At 37.9% G+C, this 18,155-nt stretch overlaps 1 protein-coding gene across 1 annotated transcript; it reads left to right on the top strand.

The window, feature by feature from the left end:
- The first annotated feature begins 1,098 nt into the window (after positions 1-1,098).
- On the top strand, positions 1,099-1,847 carry LOC133289785 (protein TAPETUM DETERMINANT 1). The gene is made up of 2 exons (XM_061487785.1): positions 1,099-1,280; positions 1,417-1,847. Exons 1-2 carry the CDS (start codon positions 1,223-1,225, stop codon positions 1,728-1,730), a joined length of 372 nt encoding a protein of 123 aa, XP_061343769.1. The 5' UTR covers positions 1,099-1,222; the 3' UTR covers positions 1,731-1,847.
- The last annotated feature ends 16,308 nt before the right edge of the window (positions 1,848-18,155 follow it).

The following is an 18,155-nucleotide window of genomic DNA, read 5'->3' as shown; positions in this document are numbered from 1 at the left end:
CATGAGAGGATTGATTTCAATGGATTTGAATTTTTTATTTTTTTTGATAAAATTGGATTTGGATTTTTTTTCACAATTAATATGCGCTAAATGTGGCATGAATTTGGATTTTTTTCTCTGCCACATTTAGCGCATATTAATTGTATTTATATATTTGTTAATATTTTCATTTAGATAAATTACATCAAGTGAATTATACTAGCAAATCAGCCTCAATCCTTCATTTTTCTTTTCTTACTGAAATGATATATATATATATATATATATATATATAAATAAATAAAGAGGAATGCTATTCTTATAACCTAAAAGCTTTACAATCTATTTTTTCACTGTTGATTTCCGTCAATCTAACGGTTATGATTTATTGAGTCATATTTATTGTTAATTATTAATTTTCAATAAATTATAATTATTGGATTGACAAAAATCAACAGAGAAAAAATAAGTTGTAAAGCTTTTAAGTTGTAAAAATAACTCTTGTTATCAAAAAAATAAAAATAAAATAACTCCACTCATGAAATATATAACTGGTATTTAATTTCTTTTCCGTTATATAATATGGGTATCTTTGTTACATGAGGAAGGATATTTTTACAACTTATTTTGGTTTATAACCTTTTACAACCATATCTTAACCGTTGATTTCTGTCAACTAATGGTTATTATTTTCGTAAATCAAACTCACTAATTAATTATCAATTTTCAATAAATGGTAACCGTTGATTGGCGAAAATCAAAAGTTAAGATATATTTATAGGGAAAGGATCCGTTTACTAATTTTTTTTATAAATTTTTACAAATTATACTATGTACATCACTCCCGGAAATATATAGTGTAATCAAATGTACTTCCGAAAATACATAATGTAGTTTGTAAATAAAAAATTTATAAATATAACCCTCCTCATATTATAAGAGATTATAAACAAAAATAGGTTAAAACTTTATCCTTTTTCATATTTCATAGAGACGTGATTTCATTTAATTGGAGAGATAGTCAAAGAGATACAGGACAAAACACGAATTAAAGTCACTTTTTCATATGGTGTGTGCGTGTGTGAGGTAAGAGAATTTGATTTAAATCCCATCAAAATTTCTCAAAAACATGAGAAAAACAAAAAACACACATATGCTGAATGTTGTTCATTGGCCAGGGCTAGGTAACTATTTCTTATTTAATTAGACAACCAAAGCCAAAAGAGTCAGTCACCAAAAGACAATGGCAACAACGTTCAAGTCTCTTGTTTCCATCCTCTTTCTTACCCTTATCATCAAAGGTATGCTCATGAATCCTTGAAAATTTCCTTCTTTTTTTTCTTAGTATCTTAACTATCCTAACCAAACTTGTTCTTTTCTGGTTTAACCATGATGTTCTCTTTATCTCTTTATGTGTTTGATCCATAAAATTTTCAGGGTCTGATAACTGTTCCTTGAACAACATCAATATTGGGACAACAAGAAGTGGGAGACAAATTCAGGGTATGCCTGAGTGGAACGTGACTGTGATCAACAACTGTTCCTGTGAACAAAGCCAGATTCGGTTGGCTTGTAAAGGGTTTCAGACTACAGAAGGTGTTAATCCTTCAATTCTTTCTATGAAAGGTGATAGCTGTCTCCTTATCAATGGAAATCCATTGCAGGCTTTTGCTACTGTTAGCTTTTCCTATGCCTGGGATCCTCCCTTTCTGCTTTTGCCAACAAACTCTGTTTTAGGTAATTGTTCATAAGGATTTACTTCGAAAAAATAAAAGCTTTGAATTTAAAGTTTGATGTGGATTTCACTGGATATGCATAACATATTAGGCACACTTTGGACTTTCTTGATTTTAAAAAAATTTATATTTTAATAATTTGATGTTCCTAATAAAACGGGAGCAGATGTCATATGATTTGATCCACAATTAATATACAAATCAATGGACATTAAATATGAAATATGTTATTGCAATCATGTGTGTGGTGGATACGTCCTAATCGTGGAACCGGCTGTAAGGAAATTCGTCAATAGTTTCTTTTCATATTGCTAATATCTAGTGGTTCACATTCTGGGAATAACCATGAAAAGGAAACATTAAATCTTCCTGGCTCGCTAGAATCAATTACAAAGCAACTAAGTAAATGAAACACCCAATTTTTTTTACCGTTACAAGTATCTCTGAGGCGGGGTCCAGGGAAAGTCCGTGGCGAGGAACCACCACCAATGGGTTAAGCTACTCCAAATACACCAAGTGGGTCCGACACCACATCTCAACCCAAAATCCTAAGGCATTGGGTTCATGGGTCTTTTCACTTATATACTCTTCACTTAGTCCATTACCAACCAATGTGGGACTCATCACAAATCTCCCCCTCAAGTGTGAAATCCACTATTGGTATGTTCCCCCTCAGCCGAGTACCCGAAGTGCAAAGTATTTGACCCGCCTCCAAGCCAATCACTAAGCTAGCTCGAGCCCAACCCGGCTCTGATCCAGGGGGAAGCCCGTAGCGAGGGGCCACCACCAATGAGCTAAGGCTACACCAACCATTGCAAGTGGATCCGACACCATGTCTCAACCCAAAACCTTAAAATTAAACATCTCCAGATCCCCAACCTGTCCAGTTTACTAATTCGTCACTAGTTTCTTTTCATAACGCAAAAAAATAGTAAATTTTTAACATAAAATTTATGGGAAATGTAAGTATAATGTTGGAGAGTGTAAGTTTTGTTATGTCACGTCTTTGTAACTATGTATTCCGGACAGCGGCGGGCCTACACTGGGGCAAGTGCCCGCAAGTGCAGTCATAAACATTCTTTAATTTTTTTTATAGGCATGTGTACAACATACATTTTAATAGGCATGTGTGATATCTCTTAGAAATGAAATATCTATTGTAAAGAACCTTGGGATACACCACCCCAAAAGCTAGCTCAAAGGGTGGGAGTGCCCAAGGCCTTATAAAGGCCACATTAGTTGCTCATACAATCAATGTGGGACTATATATCTCAACACTCCCCCTCACACGAGAGCCCATTGGGCTTGAAGAGTGGAAGATGCAACAGGCCCAGCCTACCTGTGCTAAGAAAGTCCACAAGAGAAAGTGGGGGGCGGCGAGACTCTGATACCATGTAAAGAACCTTAAGATACACAACCCCAAAAGCTAGCTCAAAGGGTGGGAGTGCCCAAGGCCTTATAAACTCCACATTAGTTGCACATACAACCAATGTGGGACTATATATCTCAACACGCCCTTTCACATTAGAACCCATTGGGCTTGAAGAATGGACAATGCAACAGGCCCAGCCTACCTGTGCTAAGAAATGCCACAAGAGAAAGTGGGGGGCGGTGAGGCTCTCATACAATGTAAAGAACCTTGGGATACACCACCCCAAAAGCTAGCTCTGATGATAATAAAAAAATAAAAAATAAAAAAAAATTCACAGATCGTGATCAGATCTGGAAGAAAGGAAACAAAGAAAAAAAAATAATGATTGCAGCGGAATCTCCATTCATGGAGAATAAAAATGGAGATCATGTAAATTATATCTATCATCGGCTTTTTTTCCAATTTCACAGAATTTGTGATCTAAATTTCATTGGTATTGATGCACCGCTTAGAAATGTAAGCGATCATGTAGCAAAGAAAACAAAGAATGTGGATAATAGGACAAGAGGAAATTGTACAATAAGAAAAACCAATGAGAGAAAGAATGAAGGACGGAGAAAGCAAAGAATTCTCCACAGAAGAGGTTGATCTTCTTGAGAGGAGTATTCGTAGATCTAAAGAACAAGAAGGAAGGAGTGTTGTTTCTTATAAAGATTCTCTGTTACATTTAAATGGAGGGTCAAGTGAAGAGAAGGAGACAGAGGTTCTTGAGAACCTAGGATTTGAGGAGGATGAAGAATCCCAGTTCATGGAAGAGTGCAACCAATCTGTTGATGATCCGTTCTGCCCTTCATATCGTTTTGAAAAGGAGATTCACAAAGAAAGCTGCAAACCTTGGAGGATGGCAGTTATTGTGAAACTTTTAGGAAAGCGTGTGGGGGTGAAGTTTTTTCAAAATAGGTTGTTGAAGATGTGGAATTTTTTATTTCGGTTTGACAAGATTGAGGACTACAATTTTGTTTTGCAAGAGGGTCCTTGGATTGTAGCTGATCATTATGTAATGGTTCAACGTTGGCGTCCCTTCTTTAACCCTCATGATGATGATTTCAAGAAGCTGGCTGTATGGCTACGTATTCCAGGTCTCCCAATTGAATTCTATACGTCTAAGCACCTATGTAACATAGGTAATCTTTTCGGGAGAACACTCAAGATTGATAGGAATTCAATTCGGAAAGATATCATAGGAGATAAGGAGTTCACAGATCGAGCAAAATTTTCCCGTATTTGTGTGGAAGTTGATCTTCGAAAAGGATTCCTGTCTAAATTCAAAATAGGCAACCGTGTTTTTCCAGTGGGCTATGAAGGTTTGCACCTTGTTTTCTTTGCTTGTGGTAGGTATGGTCACCGCCGTGATTCATGTCCTACCCTTGCTCCTGCTTCGACTAGTACTATTAATCAAAGTACTCAGATTCATACAACAATGGCAAACACCACAGTTCAGCATAAGGTGGCGATGGAAGGGGAGGCTTTTGGTTCTTGGATGCTTGTCCAGCGTAACCAGCGAGGAAGAAAGAAGGTCGTGAATTCAGCTATGGATGCTGCAATCAAGGAGAAGGCTCATGAAGTGCATTCAATTCCGAGCAAAAAATCCGCACCTGGTGTAATTGCCAATAATGGGGGGAAAAAATCTGGTGCTGTCATGCAAGTTAATGCCAATTTAGGAGGAGTGAATACAGGTGCTGTTAAGAGGGAGATTTTATAAAAAAAAACGGTCCCTAATTATGGCCAGCCAATTGGCTCACGTTTCGCAATCATTGCTGACGTTAACAAAGTTTCAAAAGATGATAACGTTGCAAGGATGCCTAATCATCAGGATTTTAATGCAATTAATTTGCAGAAATCAAGCAACATTCCTGATTTGAATCAGTTAACCATCATGGATACGTCAGCGCAAAATATTCCTCAGCCAGCTAAGCATATGGGTGATCTAATTAATAGTCTGACTAAGCCTTCGATTGGGGCCCAGGAAAAAAAGAACCAAGAAGATCAACTCCTGCAGAATGGGAGCGTTAAAGTTTCTAGAAAAAATAAACAACAGATACCGAAGAAGACTGGGGCGGTGAAGGAATCTTTTGTTCTAAAGAAAAAACAAACAGGTCTAGCAGTATATTCTAAGTCTTTCAAGCTTCCCTCTAAACCTCAATCTTTATCGAGGGAATCTAAGGAGAGAATTTTTTTGAGTTTGACTAAAGGTGATACAAACATTTTCTCAATGATATAGCTCGTAACGTGAATCCTTCTCCAAGCTCGAATCTGGCTCTTAGTTCCATTTCCGGGAAACAGGAGAATGGTCAGCTTCTTGAGAGGGGCCAGCAAAATGGAAAAATCTTAATACCAGACGAAGAGTTTAAGGAGACTAATGAACCCCCTGATGCTTTGGTTAAATCGGTGTTAGGCAATCAGGCTCACAACAATTTGGTGGATTCGGATGGTGCTTCCATTTCGGGAGATTTAAGTGTGCAAACTGTTCCTCAATGATTGGTGTTCATACCATTCTTTCTTCTTCTCTGTATTTGTTTTTTATGAATATTGTTTCATGGAATTGTAGAGGGGCTGGAAAAAAGGGCTTTTCCCCCCTAATAAAAGACCTCACAAGAAGATATCGTATTTGTATCTTCGTGCTTTTGGAAACCCGTATTGGTGGATTGCGTGCAAAGCAGGTGGCTAAAAGCCTAGGGTTAAGGGCTTTTCCCCCCTAATAAAAGACCTCACAAGAAGATATCGTATTTGTATCTTCGTGCTTTTGGAAACCCGTATTGGTGGACTGCGTGCAAAGCAGGTGGCTAAAAGCCTAGGGTTCTCAAATTTTTTTATTTCTGACCCGATTGGTTTTTCAGGAGGCATATGGATTCTTTGGAATTCAACAGAAGTGAATATCCAAGTTCTGCATACTGATCATCAATTTATTCATTCAAAGATAAGCTGGCTTAATTATCATAAGCAGGAATTTTTCACCTTTGTTTATGCTAGTCCTCGGCGTCAAGAGCATCATGCTCTATGGGATGCTTTGGAGAATATTCAGCCGCAAAATAATAATGAATGGTGCATTATGGGTGATTTTAATACTTACATTCACTCGGAGGAGAAGAGGGGGAGTGTAACACCCTCTCTTGTAGGCCTCCAAGAGAGTTGTTTGCTAAGCGGAATTAGAGTTCTTTAATAGTATTTTAGAGACTGAAAAAAATTTCGCTTTTACATTGCCAATTAAAACTAAAGAGGGGATCTGGTTAATTACAAAAATCAGAGTACACAAAATTTCTTAAACTTATTAAAAATATAAATTTCCTGATAGACCTTGCTGTCTTTAAAAATTCGTATAAAATCCAGTTCAACGATTCAAAATTATATTCTTTGTAATCTGGAAACTAGACATCTGGGGCTTCACGTTCATATAAAATAATAGTGATTTGGAGTTCGTTTCCCCCTCGAAACATAACTCGCAAAATAAGAGAGAAAATAGTGGAAATATCCCAAATGTCCTGGCTGGTAAAATTCATGACAAATCGATCTTTCAGAATTTCTTTGCAAGGTTTATATATAATGAAACTAGACACCTTGGGCTACGCGTGCATATAAATTATAAGAAAATCGGAGGTCCGTAGCCCCAGTACGACAACTTACAAAGTGCTCGCAAAGACTTTTCAAAACTCAGCATTAAGATAACATGTCAAAATCCTTTTCGCAAACGTTTCAACATCTGTTTCCAAAATACTTGTTGGTCATAAAATCGTAATGCAATAATAAAATCATAGTTCACAGTAATACAAGCTTCTCAATTTCATACAGTCATCCATAAAATATCACATCAATAGCAGCATGCCCAAACAGTAGAAGCCAACAGAAAATATCCAAGTCCTCAAAAGCTTTTACGTCCTCCTGCCATTTTGTAAAAATAGCAGCCCCAAAGGGGTGAGAGAAAATCCCAGTAGTGTGGCAACAAAACCATAATGCAACAATATTAACTAGGCACAAAATCATAAATAGTCACTTCAAACATTTAATCCTTTTCATCATATATCATAACGCGTATATAACGCCATTTTTCCTTTACGCTCATAGCACCGTCGTGCGCGTAGCATCACAGTGGGTATTCCTAATGGCTCCCATGAAGGTGAATCCCACTGTGGAACCTATGCGGACTGAAGCCAAGTGTCCCCTCTCCTGGTACCAGGCATGCCTATATGATGCATGCTCAGTCACATGTCCTCAATACAAATATATATATATTCAAGATGTCATGAATCAAGTATACATGCCATGTTATGCAATCGCACCCAACAGAAAAATGTATTATGATGTAAAATGCATGCATATATCATATCATCCTTTCATATTCTTACCATTGGCTCATCATCATCATAACATACATAGAACAAATGTGAGCAACACATCACAATTCCATACACTAGCCAATAGTCACATTAGGTAATACCGCCTACACATACCTCGTACGTCGAAATTTAAGTTACCAACAAGCAGTGATATAGTCCAACTTCTCAAGGATTTTTCGTACCTAATTTACAGTATAATCAATCAGTGTACATTCAATTTATTCATCAAATTCCCAAACTTAATAACTCCTATAGCATTCGGCCCTAAGGTTCCTTTTCTAAAAATTATTTTTAACTCTCAATTAACCTTTGTTCATTTTAAACAGTAGGAAATTCTTTTAATAATTCCTCTAAGGCAGAACCGGTTTTCATGTTTCTCTTACAGAAGATTTCTAACTTTAATTGCATAAAATACAGCAGCGTGTTTCAGTAAAAAAGGTGAACGTTTTTTTTTTTTTATGTAAAACAGTGAGCAAATAGTAACCATTTTTCAAATAAAACAGTGAACGTTTTCTAATAAAACAGTGGACCTCTTTCTAATAAAACAATAGACATTTTTCTAATAAAACAGTGAGTGTTTTTCACACACCTATACTCCATACAGTGCGCTGAAAACAGTGAGTTGTACTACCAAATTTTCCAGCAAACAGTGAGCATAAAAACCATTCTTCAGCAACGTTTTCAAGAAAAATAAAAGAAACATGCTGTCCAGAATTTTCTACAGCGAAACAGTGAGGGATTTTAAGCAAAACAGTGTGCATTTCTTCAGCAAAACAGTGACAACTTTATAATAAAACAGTGAGCAAAAGATCCTTGTACGGCAACATCTTCTCACAAAATAAATATACTTGTGGTCTAATTCATTTCATCGCAAAACAGTGAGCAGAACAAAAGTATACAACAACGTTTTCAAGGGAATAAATCCTTCTAAGGCTTACTAACCTTAATTGGTGCGCTATAAGAGGGTATAAGGTGTTGTCCACAAAACTTATCTTCAAGAAACGTCAAGATACATTTAAATCACCCAAACAGTCCCACCTTTTAAGTTTTAGGGTCATTTTCAGATTTATAACTAGAGCTTTTAAGTTATGACTCAAAGGTATGATAAGGCAGAATCTAGAAGCATAAAAATTTACAAATAAAAGCTTCTTTCTAAGCATGCTTCACGGCTTTAACAAAGAATGATGGAGAGATTTTTGTGCCTACCTCTTGATGGAATGCAAGGTAAAATCGAATAGCACAAGGAGTAATGAACTCAGCTCCTCAAGTGATGGTTGTGTGCACCAAAGAAGGAAAAACCGCTTGAAATAATTCCTAGGTGCAGGAAAACGTGTTCATCAACTTAACTTGGTAGAAGAAAGCAATGGAAATAAGGACTCTTATACCTTTTAACGTGAAGAACTTGGCTGAACAAAGAGACCAAAGAAAAGTTGAAGACTAGATGGTAGGACCTTTTTAGATGTTCACGGTTTTGGGATGGAAAAATAGAAGAAAAATGTGATGATATTCCTTGGATTGCCTCTCTATTGATGCTACGGTTTTAAGGGTGGGGGAAATAAGGAGTAGATGGTTGGTTTAGGGAAAGAAGCTACGGTTTGATGGGGAACAAATAAATGGAGATGAAGTGTGTTCCTTCTTTCTATGATGTCTTCGGCTAAGAAGTGTTTTAGCACTAGGTTCCCTTCTTATCTCATACACAGCGCTGTTAGGAAGTGAGGAAGGGGCAAAAAAAATCTGATTTTAAAAGAAGTGGTTCAGCATTCTATCTATGTTGGTTGCACTCTTTTGGACGAACAAGTAGGACAAAGCAAGAGTGGCAATTTTGCCCAATAAGGAAACATGCAGGCTGAGGGTTTATGCCTCAATTGGCTGCATGTCTAAGCTGGTCAAAAGTGTAGATTAAAGCTGAATAAAGATGGAAGGTTCAACAAGTAATGTCAGCTCCTTTTTGATTCTCCTAAGCGCATGTGAGAGGGAGGTGGAGTGCTTGACTTTAGTCTTTAAAAAGTGAGCTGGATCAGAATTTTCTGATGCCTTTTTGTCCTATCCTAGCGCACATGGATGGAGAAATAAGGATAAAGTTTTGCCATAAATGGATAGCTTCCAATCAACGGCTGATGAGATGGATTTCTAAGGAACTTGTTGAGATAAAGGTACATGGAATTGGGCTGCACTAAGGATCCTTCCCAAGGCCCTAAGGCTGCGGCCCTTTAACATTTAGAAGCTAAAAATACAGCCCACAATGACACTCAATAAGACATTAACCCAATAACATTTTCAATCCAAGTGTGTCCTTAAGTAACATCGTATTTTCTTTTATTTTCTACGACACAATTATGCATTTCTATACTTTATAATTAATGTTTCTTATGCCTAAAATAAATCCTCACTTAATACTATAATTCAATAATTCCCTAATCTTAGTTTTAATCCTATGCTAGTTCTCAATAAATTCGAAAGCCAATAAACAATACATACATATATATATATATATCAAATTTAATTTTCCACACGTGCATTCTTATTCTTAAGGTATTTTGTGTATTTTCCTAATTACGTGGGATCATGTCATTTCCGAACAGAGTTATCTCTCACCTTCCTTTTTATAACTCTGTTTATCGTCCAATCCTTCTTTGGGATGGACAACCAAATTTTAGTAATGGAGGGGCTCGTCCTTTTTGTTTTCTAGCGGCTTGGTTGACTCATAATTCTTTCTCTGATCTAGTGAAGAGGTGCTGGGCAGGTGGTCACAATTGGAAAGCATCTAGTGAAAACTTTCGAGAGAAAGCCACATCCTGGCATAAGGATTGTTACAAGGAGGAGGAGAAGTTAAAAAATAATCTTCATTCTCGCCTCCGTGGAATTGATTATAGCTTAAGTCAACATCCTTGTCATTCTCTGGAGAGGCTGCAGAAAGAGATCTGGCAACAGTTAAATACTATTTATCTTAGAGAAGAGATTACATGGTACCAAAGATCTAGAACTGACTGGATTCGGTTTGGTGACCGTAATACTAAATTCTTCCATTCAGCAACAGTTGCCAGGCGTAGGAGGAATAGGATTGATGCCCTTCAAAATGATGTCGGGGATTGGATTGCTGACCCATCTTTTCTCATGAGTATGGCAGTGGAATACTATGATAATTTATATAAGGAAGATATTCCTCTCCGGCCTAATTTTCCCATTAGGAACAAATTCCCAGAAATGGAAAGGAGAGTTATGATGGCTCTTGAGAGCTGCCCTAGTAGTCAAGAGATTAAAGGAGTAGTGTTCTCAATGGGGCCTTTTAAAGCGCCTGGTGTTGATGGTCTTCATAGCATATTTTTTCAAAGCCAATGGGATGTAGTGGAGAGCTCTGTTTGTAATTTCATTAAGGGAGTCTTCAATGATCCTAGTCGTATAGAAAAAGTGAATCAGACTCTTCTTTGCTTGATTCCTAAACTTGAGAATCCTCATACTTTCAAGGATTTTCGTCCGATTAGCTTGTGTAATGTTATTTATAAAACGGTAACAAAAATTGTTGCTAACCGTTTAAAATTGCAGATGGACAAGCTGGTGATGCCTAATCAGTGCAGTTTTATCAGAGGTAGACAAGGTACGGATAATGTCATAATTGCTCAAGAGCTAATCCATTCAATGAGGAAAAAGAGAGGATCTAAAGGTTGGATGGCGATCAAGGTTGATCTTGAGAAAGCATACGATAGGATCAGTTGGAATTTCCTTCAGGATACCCTATATGATGTAGGGCTTCCTGAAAATTTGATAAGACTAATTATGTTGTGTGTTTCATCTTGCACTATGAATGTTCTTTGGAATGGGGCTTGTACTAAAGAATTTCGGCCAACTAGAGGCTTAAGACAAGGAGATCCTCTTTCTCCTTATCTTTTTGTCCTCTGCATGGAAAGACTAGCCCATCTCATTTCTCAGGAAGTGGATCACAGGAGGTGGAAGCCAGTGAGGATTAAAAGGGGAGCTCCACAAATTTCCCACTTATTTTTTGCTGACGATCTCCTTTTGTTTGCAGAAGCTTCTCAGGAGCAAGTGTTAATAATTCAACAGGCCTTACATATATTGTGTGATTCATCTGGTCAAAAAGTCAATCATAGTAAGACTAGAGTTTTCTTTTCTCAGAATGTGGGTCATACTCAAGCAAACCATCTTAGTGGGCTTCTTGGTTTTTCTTTGACTGCGGATCTTGGAAGATACTTGGGAATTCCTTTGCATCATAAGCGAGTGGGTCGGTCATCTTTCTCTTATGTTTTGGATCGAATGAATTCTAGAATTGCTGCTTGGAATCATGACAGTCTATCTCTAGCAGGTCGTGTTACATTATCTAAAGCAGTGTTATTAGCAATCCCATCATATCCATTGCAGGTGTGTTCATTACCGCAAGTCACCTGTGAAGAGATTGATAGGAAGATTCGAAATTTTGTTTGGGGTTCATCTCCACACTCTAGACGTTCTCATCTTGTGGCCTGGAAGCAGATTTGCATGGATAAAAAAAATGGAGGCCTTGGACTGCGGAATATGAGGGAAATGAACGCAGCATTTATCATGAAGGTTGGGTTCAACCTCGTAGCTCATCCAGATGCCTTGTGGTCAAAGTTCTTACGTGCTAAGTACAATGTGGAGGCAGGCATGACACCAATTATTCATGCTCCAAACAGCAGCTCCCAGCTTTGGAAGGGAATTACGCGTCATTGGAATATTATAATGGATCATAGTCGGGTGCAGTTAGGCAATGGTCAGTCCACTATGTTCTGGCTTGATAGCTGGCTTCCCGATTGTGGTCCTTTGATCTCATATGCAGGTTCTCAGTTTTCTATTAGTGATACTCTTCAGAAGGTAGTGGACTACGTGGATGAATTGGGGCAATGGAAATGGAATTCTCTTCGACAATTGCTTCCAGATTCTGTGCTGCATCGATTTATGAATTTTCTTCCTCCTTCTAGTCAAGATGGTCAGGATCATTTAATTTGGAATGGAACGACAGATGGCAAGTTTACTGTTAAGTCAGCATATGCAATATTAGCCATCAAAGATACTACAATCCAACAGTTTCCTTGGGAAAGTGTTTGGAGATGGCAGGGGCCAGAAAGAATTCGCTTTTTTCTTTGGTTAATGGCAGGGGAGAAGCTGATGACTAATGTTTGTAGACTCCGCCGTCATATGGCTCTTTCAGATCTGTGTCCTAGATGTAATCAGTCTAGTGAAACTATCCTTCATACTATTCGCGACTGTCCACAATCAAAGGAAGTATGGTGCATGATAATGCCTCATATAAATCAGCGTGAATTTTTCAACCTCAACCTGCACAATTGGATCATTTCTAATTTAGACAGCTCAAAGGATTGGGGGATGGGGTCGGACTGGCCTCTTTTATTTGGAATCTTAGCCTGGAAAATTTGGAAATGTAGGAATTCATGGGTTTTTGAAGGTGATCGCCAGAATGCTTATTCACTTATCCGTTCAGCAATTGGTTTCAGAGATAGTGTCGCTCTTGCAGCTAACCCTGTTTTTGGAGCGGGCAATCAACCAAGGAATCGAATAGAGAGATTGGTTGCTTGGTGTTGTCCTCCTATGGATTGGGTTAAGCTTAATGTTGATGGTGCACGTGATGCTAATGGTACTAGGACTGGGTGTGGAGGAGTTTTTCGCGATGCCTCAGGAACTTGGATCGTCGGATTCTGTAAAAATTTAGGCTCAGGTACAGTTTTGCATGCTGAGTTATGGGCTTGCTTGGTTGGTTTGGAGCTAGCTTGGGATAGAGGTTTTAGGCAAGTTTGGCTCGAAGGAGATTCTCTTTCAGCTCAACAGCTCATTACAAATGGGTGCCACCATGATTACCCTGCGGCTAATTTGGTGAATCGTATTCGAAATTTGATGCAGCGAGATTGGCAGATTTATATGTCTCACATTCACCGTGAAGGAAATAGAGTAGCGGACTTCCTAGCCTCTTACTCTTATGGTTTCTCTTGGGTAATTCAGGAATTTGATTGTCCACCGTCAGGTTGTATTGATAGTCTGTATGGTGACACTATAGGTGTTCACTGGTCTAGGCTTTGTGCCTAGTTTCTTTTTGTTGTGTTTTTGTTTTAATTTCCTATTATTTCCAAAAAAAAAAAAAAGCGATCATGTAGCATAAAGCATGATTAATTATATGTGGCATGTACCATTCTCGATCATGGCATGTATAAAGTTTATATAAATCATGTAAAAAAATTTGCAAAACTTTATTTAAATTTTTTTTTCCAAGGGCGTTGCCCCTAAATCCCTGCCACTAAGTGTGCAGTCATAAATAAAAAATTTTGGGTCCGCCACCGACTCCGGGAAGTACATAATTATAATATTAAAATTATTTTTTTCTTTCTTTTCATAACTTGTCGGGTGACGTAAAAGAGAAAAAAAAATAACTTTAATATTATAACTATGTACTCTTGGGAATACATAGTTATATGAGAGTGACATGATAAATCTTACGTCCTACAACATGACATCCAATGGACCAAAATTTAACGTGGAAAAACCGTATAATGTAATAGTCAAAAATCCAATGGCAACAAAAACTTCAACACAATCCTGGTTGCTGTTGAATTTGAAGAATGATGTAATAATGGAGAGAAATGAGCAATGGCCTACGCTGTTTGCTGTTACGGTGGCATGTGCTTGGAGATGGAGGAATGAAGTAGCCCATGGTGAGGAGGATAATTGTTTGGCTTATAAGAGGCAAACAATTATTCAGCAGGTGCATGATATCTCTTCTGTTTGGAATCATTCTACTATTGGAAGGACTGTAAAAAGACCGTTCCATATCCCCGTTGTTTGGCAACCCCCTGATACCGGTTGGATTAAAATTAACACAGATGGAGCATCCAAATTACATGCTGGCGATGCTGCTTGTGGAGGTATTTTGAGGGATGAGACCGGTAGGTGGCTGCAAGGATTTTCCTATCACATAGGTAAGTGTTCAGCCTTTGTGGCTGAACTTTGGGAAATTCTTAAAGGGCTTGAATTGGCTTGGAATGGAGGTTGGCGGCGTTGTTTATTAGAAAGTGATGCTACCTCAGTAATTACTTTGCTCTCCAGGAGTGGAGATGCAGCTCGAGAGTCTCGTTTGGTAACTCACATTCGAGCATGGTTACATAAGGATTGGGAGGTGCGACTGGTTCATGTTTTTAGAGAAAGCAATGGTTGTGCGGACTGGCTGTCTAAGTATCCGTTAGATCACCATTTAGATCATTATTATAGAATTTTTAATTCCCTGCCCCCTGGGATTTTGCCGCTGTATTTAGCTGATTTTTCGTTGTTTTGTAATTTTCGTAGAGTTCTTCTGAACTAGTTTGTTTCGTCTGGGATTTTTTGCCCCTTCCCATTTACCAAAAAAAAAAAAGGAAAGCCTTCCTCTTAGATAACACTATATGGTCACCTACATGAATCCAAAATCATTAAGACGAAGTAATCAAGAAGAATTGAAAAACATCACCAGAAAAATTAGAACTACTTCTCACAGATTTTCTAGGACTTTTTTAGAGTTTGAAACGCAAATCACATAAAAATTTAACCATCTAATTGCCCACTTGATGAAAATTGTATAGACAACAAATTTCCAAGCAAGTGTGAGAGAAGATATTAAGCATTCATAATGGCGAGGCAAGCAAACAAACTAAAGAAGAAAAGTCGATCTCATTACAAAGCATAAATGCCAATGTAATTTCCAAAACAAGACCCATGATCAAATCAGACGATCATAGATTCTCAATCACATGTAAGACAATACTTGGGCCAATAGGATACTCAGGGCCTGTTTTGGAGCACCTAATAAAAAAGATAGAATAGGATAACATATCATATCCTACTTTTATCTCTTGTTTGGTGGGTCAATAAGATATGATTAACTTATTTTATTGTCTCATTTTATCCTATCAAATACATGATTTCTTATCCTATGGGGAGAGCTGGTTAGGATTCAACATGATAGGATATCAATATTAGATACCCAACATATCCCTACGCTAACCAATATATTTGCATTTATTGCATTATATTTTGTTTTTTCTTCTCCTTTTTCTTTCTATATAATCTTATCATATTACTAATAAGGTGTTTATCAAACACAGACATGATATAGACTCATCAGTCCCATATCATATCCTACCATTATCATATCTTGCCCACCAAACTATTCCTCAAAGTCAAAACCCCAACCAACAATACATCAAACAAAAGCATTCCTCATAAACATGTTGCAATTTATAGTAAAGTTTTCCATTCCTCATACACATTGATGTCTACACGACTGCGCACGTCAACATAAAACAGAGTACAATAACATTCCATTCATCTCATTGTCATGTTAAATACCATCGTATAGGAATGACTATACCAAGTCAGTAAATGAAGAGCAAGTGTTGACAGAAACCAATTAACTTGCATATCTTAATCAGATTAATGATGAAGTTTTGCATATCTTAATCAGATTAATGATGAAGTTTTAGAAGGAACAAAAAATAATGATGAGTACAGACAATTCATCGACAAGAACATGCGACATCCAAGTGGGCCACGTTCAAGATTTGTATGGGTCTTACTAGACTCAAATTCAATGGACTCCAATTCAACTCCAAACCCAATGGACTCCAGCCCAAATCCAAGCCCAAGTAAGCAATCATCTCAGATAGAGTTTCGAGATTGTTACTTAAGTTTTAGCTTTTCTATTATCCCTTATTACTTATTAGTTACGAGTGTGCCATGTTCTTATATTCTGTATAAATAGGAGTTTTTGTAATTGTATCAGTTAACTTTAATGAAAATAATTCATTTTATCGATTCTTATATGGTAACAGAGTTTGAACAAGAGCTCCGATTTTCTGCTTCAAAATTTTTCTTCTCCTTACAAAGTTTGATTCAAAACCTTACTCCTTTTCTTCATGGTGAATCCTATCGCAGCTCATGACTTTCATACAAATCTTTCCCATCCGTTGTTTTTGCACCCAAATGAGAGTACTTCTTTGGTTCAATTGAATCTAAAATATTATTGTATATTCAAGTGTGTATAACTGTACAAGAAGCTCTTCATTTATAGAGACTAAAAGACCTAATGGGCCAAGCCCACAATCTAGACTATTCTAGACTATTCTAATAATAATAAATTAATATTATTTCTAACACTCTCCCTCAAGCTGGTGCGTATATATCAAAAGCTCCCACTTGTTACAAATATGATCTATTCGGGGACCTCTAAGAGCTTTAGAGAATACATCCAAGTTGATCATTGGAATTGACAAATGCTGTCTCGATCTCCCCTGGTTCGATCTTTCTCTAACAAAATGACAGTCAATTTCTATATGCTTGGTCCTCTCATGAAAGACTGGGTTAAAGGATATATGCAAAGCGGCTTGGTTGTCACAAATGAGCTTCATAGGCCTTTGTTCACAGAGATGGAGTTCCTTAAGCAATTGTCTCAGCCAGATGAGCTCACAAGTTGCATTTGCCATTTCCCGATATTCTGCCTCTGCAATTCCTAATCTGGAGACCACAGTTTGCTTCTTACTCTTCCAAGCATTAAATTTCCTCCAAGACAACACATACCCTGAGGTGGGGGAAACTTGTCTATTTGAAGGAGAACCTGCCAATTAACATCTGAATAACTACAGATATCTTGAACTCCCTTTATTTGTATAATAAACCTTTCTCCCTTGCCTCTTCCAACATATCCGGAATAGTTGAATAATCCATCCCAATCCGGTGAGCCTCACAGGGAGAATCAACAAATCGACTCGTAACACTCACTGTCCAGTGATATGGCGCCACAGGAAGACACGCACTTTCGACTATGAGCGCAAGGACCCCCTACGGGTTTTCTGTCGGCGGCAGATGATATTTGGGTTCAAACCGATGGATTTATTGGGTTCCCATTGCTACATGCCAGCCTCATCAGCATATCCAGTGCATCTGCCGGCTGATGGATGCCCTCGGTAGACGTGAACTTCATTCTCCGATAAATATCGAAGTCTGCCCTAAAGACTTCGTGCCTGGTGTTGCATCGAAGCAGCCCCTCCAATGGATGGATATCTCTGCTTGATCACCGCCCTGCAGGACTATAGTGTCATCAACATAGACCAGGAATAGAACGGACGGCCAGAAAGGCTACGGTCGGTGAAGCAGAATAGAACGATCAGCTTTGCTTTGACTTAATGAAAGTCAATCAACAACGGACAGGCAAGTGGAGGAATGATGGCGGAGCGACGACAGATCGCTTTTAGGTTATAGGAACATTTGAGTTGTACACCATCTCTAGAGGCCCTAGTACAAAACCTGGTGCTTGTTCCATATAAACTGCCCAACTCACCATGTAGCAAAAAGCATTCTTAATTGGAACCGTAAGGGCCAGCCACGCACGCGGCAAGGGCAAGAACAGGCGAACAGAGCTCATCTTACAACAGAGAGAAAATGTATCCCCATAATCAAGACCAAAAATGGCTACGGTGGCCATGAACGAAGCTTGAGCGATGAAAATGTCATCAGGATGAACTTGAACCTTGTAGGATGAATTAATCCTTTTACAACCAACAAACAAATTTCCCCAAGGACATCACATATTCCTAGTGCTATTGCAGTGAATAGTTGGATCTCCATTAGCAATACCCAAACTAAAATGATAAATGAACAAAACATGCA

This window comes from Gastrolobium bilobum, unplaced genomic scaffold (assembly GCF_033153095.1).
Source record: "Gastrolobium bilobum isolate Gb01-03AN ecotype WA unplaced genomic scaffold, APGP_CSIRO_Gbil_v1 utg30664, whole genome shotgun sequence".
NCBI classification, from domain to species: Eukaryota; Viridiplantae; Streptophyta; class Magnoliopsida; order Fabales; family Fabaceae; genus Gastrolobium; species Gastrolobium bilobum.
Note: the sequence above shows the minus strand (reverse complement) of the source record. Positions and strands in the feature narration are given on the sequence as shown.